The sequence below is a fragment of the Hipposideros armiger genome, unplaced genomic scaffold, assembly GCF_001890085.2.
Source record: "Hipposideros armiger isolate ML-2016 unplaced genomic scaffold, ASM189008v1 scaffold_1167, whole genome shotgun sequence".
Taxonomy (NCBI): domain Eukaryota; kingdom Metazoa; phylum Chordata; class Mammalia; order Chiroptera; family Hipposideridae; genus Hipposideros; species Hipposideros armiger.
Genome location: NW_017732517.1, coordinates 275,879 through 280,516, shown reverse-complemented (window position 1 = coordinate 280,516; position 4,638 = coordinate 275,879). Strand labels below are relative to the sequence as shown.

Below are 4,638 nucleotides of genomic sequence, written 5' to 3'. Positions count from 1 at the left end.
CCACCTAACATCCATCTGTATTGTTTAATCTATTTTAGCAATAAATTGGGCTTTATAAAAATGATGAGCTAATAGGATTAGTAATTTATTATTTGATAAGATAAAACCTTTAAAACATGTTTGTGATTTCTCCGAAAGAGAATCACCTCGCTTCAGGTCTTTGGAGACACTGGTCTCAATTAGGGGATACCTGCTCCTGGTCCCCCCCCCCTCCCCATGGCTCAGGGCTTTATTGTAAATATCTTTGGGTCAGAAACATCTGAAATTAACCTGACCACTGGATATTACCATTCTGTAGAGAATAATAGTGCCGTAACCTTCGCAAACAACTTAGATGCTTGAACCCTCCATTTAGCCTTGGACAATACATCCTGGAATTCACAAGAGTGCAGCTCCTCGGGACTCAGTATTAGGATGTTGTTATAACATCCTAATAGACTGTTGTTATAACAGTCTTATGGGCACCATGGTCCCTTCAGGGGGCACCAGAGGTGGTGTTCACAGTAAGAATACCATGTCTAAATAAACAAGCGACACAGCCGGCCTTTACTTAATCAAGTTAGTTCCTTAATCTGTTAATCATATAACCAACATCGATATTTATAAAGTACCTTCTGTGTCATCTCAAAAAGACAAACTAGAAGAAGAAGAAAAAAAGTGTTGGTGTCCTAACTGACAGGAAGAGAACATAGAATATTTGTGACCTTCGGTAAGTACCCTGCGCTCTGGGTGATGGCAGACAGAGGTTGTCCTAGATCAGGAGTCAGCAAACTTTTGAGTCAGAAGAGCCTCCAGGGGTCAGCAAACGCCACATGTGGCTCTTTGGGTACGTACATGTGGCTCTGAAGTAAAATTGAAAATGAAAATAAAACTACCATAGTTTCATTTATAAAATTTTTAAAGGCTTTTATTCACATAATGGTGATTATGTAAAAATATATTTATGGCTCTCGAATAATTTTTAAATTGTTGTGAGGGACAGGATTGGCTCTTCCAGGGGTCAGNAGCTGTGCTCTTGTGCCTGTCTGAAATGCTCTGCTCCTGGCTGCTTCCAGCCCTCACGTCCTTCGGGTCTCTGTTCCAATGTCACCTCCTCAGGGAGGCCTTCCCTGCTACTCAATACAGAAGCCCCCCCACTCTTCCCCCCCGCCTCCACTCCCGTGGTTCTCTATTCTCTTCCCTGCTTTATTTTTCTTCAGAGCACTTCTCACCACCTGACCGTTGCATCGTTCTCTCCATTGACTGCTAGAACGTAAGCTGCCTGAGGGCAGGAGACTGGTTTGTTCTACTCACTGCTCCATCCCCAGCACCTGGAACAGGGCCCAACACTTCGTGGGTACTTGATAAATGTTTGTTCACATGAATGAACCAAAAATTTTAGTCGCGATTTACCCATCACCCAGCCCAAAGCCCAGTACACAGTGGGCACTCAGTAAAAAATTTTAACTGAGGACAAGCAGAGAGGCCCACTTTGTGACAGCACTGACCGTTAGCATGGTCAGTGCATATTTTACATCACAAAAGTGTCCCTGAGAACTGTGACAGTGAGGGAAACATGAACAATTTGGCAAAGGGGCTGGCCCCACTTTGAGTGTGTGCTGCCAACCCCTGGACTCTAAATTTCTCACATTCTCTTTATAAACCGATCAATGAAAACCAAAGCTACAGGACAGTGCTTGTGAGCATGTCATACAAAGGGCCAGTTAGTCATCTGGCCAGAAGCACCAGGGCCACTGTGGGACACAAGCCAGAGGCCCCGGGAAGGTGGCCACCCCACCAGCCGTGAGCTCAGGATCAGGCGGCTACAGCAGAACCAGCACACAGCCCTGCGCTTGGCTTCAGCGTGGATTGTATCAGCTTCCCTCCCAGCAGGCATACGTTCCTCATTGTGCTTTCTTTAGAGTAATGCTACAATTGGTTCCAACTGTCTGGGCGCACATGTGCACCGCAGACCCCCCACAGAGTGACCATATGGTCACAGGGCGCGTTCCACCGTCTTCCACGGCCTCGGGACCTGTCCTCACGTGCCAGCTCTGCAGGCTGCCACGCGCTTTGCCTAAACAGGTTTGTCTGGTGCCCTGCTCCCTGTCTGGGTGGATGAAAGCAGCCAAACAGAAGTCTGGACTGTACAGGCAAAATGGTGATGCCCAAAGCTGCCGGGAAACTTTGCCAGGCGTGCTTTTCTTGTACTCATCTTCCTTCCTCTCCTCCTTTTTTCTTTTTTCTTACCTCCGTTTTTTCCTAAGTAACTTCCTCTTTTTTATGCAAAGTCCTCACATGGTTCACCCTCAGGGAACCCAGAGAGAACTGTAAAACCACAAGACAGATCTCGGCCTCCAAAGTCCCCCCCACAGCTCAACCCAAACCCCTCACTGACACGCCCCCTGTGTGCCTTACCTAGAGAGCGGGCCCCATGCCTGCCCCTCAGATGGGCACTCAACCGATTCCAAACACTGAAGGCAATTCTTGTGTTCGGAGAGAATATTTTGCCAACATAGGGCCTTTCTCCGTCTCCCTCCTCATTGTCTATAAAGCAGTATGAACTCCTGAAAGATTACATATGCTTTGCTTAAAAACAAACTTCAGAGAATTCCTTGTGGCTTCCTAAATTGGAGCCATTTAGGCAGGTCTGGCTTCAGCCAGTTCTACCTCGGCCTGAATGGCTGAGCCTTTGCACTGATATCGCCTGCAGGTTCTGGGACTCCAGTTGTTTAGAATTGGGACAAGCTATGACCTTTTCTCCCCTAAATCCATACCTGGGCCTGAGTCTGAGTACCGCCATTTATGGAGTGGTCCCCAGATGCTCGCAGTGCTTGGTAGCTGAGGCCGCAGCCATGGAGATGATATGAGCTGTGGGATGCTCATGTCTAGGCCTCCCCACTCCTGGAGCTGTGTAGACAGACTGAATTATTCACTGACCACCTACTGTGCAGTCACGCAGAGATTCAGATCCACTCAGCTCAGTACATCTAGTGCGACAAGAAATGGGGCAAAGGTTCGGGCGGGGAGGAATTCGCTTTCGAAGGCCCTGACAGGTAGGTGGTGGCAGGAGAGGAAAGAGGTGAGCACATGTAGGGCGTATTCGGGAAGGAGAAGCAGCAAGGTCTCCCACGGGTCTGTGAGAGAGGCTAGAAGCAGAGTCTGAGGCCCAAGGGGACCAGGTTTTGCCCGTGAGGGTGTGAGCCGTGCACTGTGTGTATGGCCGAGAGAGAGCCCTCTCACACCATCTCTGAGCAATACCATCTCTGGCACCCTGAGGTGGGGGTGATTCAGGAGGCAGGAAATATTTTTTGGAAGCTGCTGTAAAAACCTCAAAGAAGAGCAGAGAGGGCTCTGCACCTCAGCATTGGCAGTGAGGATGATGAGAAATGTTCACCCAGCAATCTCACGTGGAGATCAATGTCCCCGTGGGTACCTTTCTTTAAGAATGGCCACCTCGTGAACCCCCCTGACTCATACCGTCTCCTTCCTCTCGCACCCCAGGACCAGCTCTCAGAGCCCCGCTCCCCAGCCAATGGTGACTACAGAGACACTGGGATGGTCCTCGTTAACCCCTTCTGCCAAGAAACACTATTTGTGGGAACCGATCAGGTATCAGAGATCTAAGCGCAGCAGCCCTCGCTTTGCCATTCCCTCCCTTTCGTCTCTAAATTACAAATATCCAAATATATATTACAAATATAATCTTTGTGTAGCCCTGACTTACTGAGAAACATTTTCAGCTTTTTTTGTTCCCCTAAGAATTGTCAACACCTTTTTTATAAGTGTGGTTTAAGAACAAACAAACAAAAACTTTACAGAACGATCCGTGGCTTTATAAAATAAAGGTCTTTCTAAGCAAAGCAGTTGCATTGATTGCTTCTCTTAATAACTGTCCTTGAGCACTTGGGGGTCCCAGCAGCCCTCAGCAGGTCAGGGAAGACACTGACATGGGGAAGCGGAGTGTTAAATGGTCATGAGCCCGGCCCTTTGAGTGATTCTTAAAGCTCTGGTTCCCCTTGAATCCATGTGACCCCCCTGCCTCCCTCCTCCTATGCACACCAGTGAAGGGCCACCTGGGGGGAAGAGGTGACAGACTCATGCACTAAAGCAGGACAGGGGACATGTCATCACCCCAGTGGATGAGTGCCCTGGAGCCTCACACTGGCACCACTGGCTGTCAAGTGCAAGTTCATCCAAGCAGACGCAGGCAGGGGCAGCAGCCCCACCCCGGAATCCTTGGCGTTCTTCAGGCATCCTAAGGCCACGCCCCCCCCCCACCATCACACAACAGGGACCTTCCGCTGTGCTGACAGGACTGCCTTTCCCTGGTGACAAATGGCTCCCCTCTAAGCCCACGCCTGCATCCTCTCCGACGCCCACATCTGCAGTCAACACTCGTGCCTTTCTCTGGAGAGGGTTTCCATGCGGATCCCAGCCTGGAGCTGAAGAATGCTTGTCCTTCTTCAAGGGCCACATGTGTATTGAGGTTCAGCTTTGTTTTCTCCAAAGGCCATCAGACTGTCCCCCTGAGGAATATGTTTCTGTAAGAAGCCTTGAAGTGTAGAGCTGTAATTTCCTAAGTCGACCTCCTGTGATCTTTAAAAAACAAGACTTCCAACGCGATTGTTCGGGCGAAGAATCATTACATCCCTCCCT

At 49.1% G+C, this 4,638-nt stretch overlaps 1 protein-coding gene across 1 annotated transcript in view; it reads left to right on the top strand.

Moving 5' to 3' along the window:
• TMEM108 (transmembrane protein 108) overlaps positions 1-4,632 on the top strand; it is a 30,239-nt gene extending 25,607 nt beyond the window's left edge. Inside the window, exon 4 of the mRNA XM_019632711.1 lies at positions 3,484-4,632. Coding sequence (XP_019488256.1) covers positions 3,484-3,606 — 123 coding nt within the window. The 3' untranslated portion in view covers positions 3,607-4,632. The remainder of the gene's footprint in view (positions 1-3,483) is intronic.
• Positions 4,633-4,638: the final 6 nt, after the last annotated feature.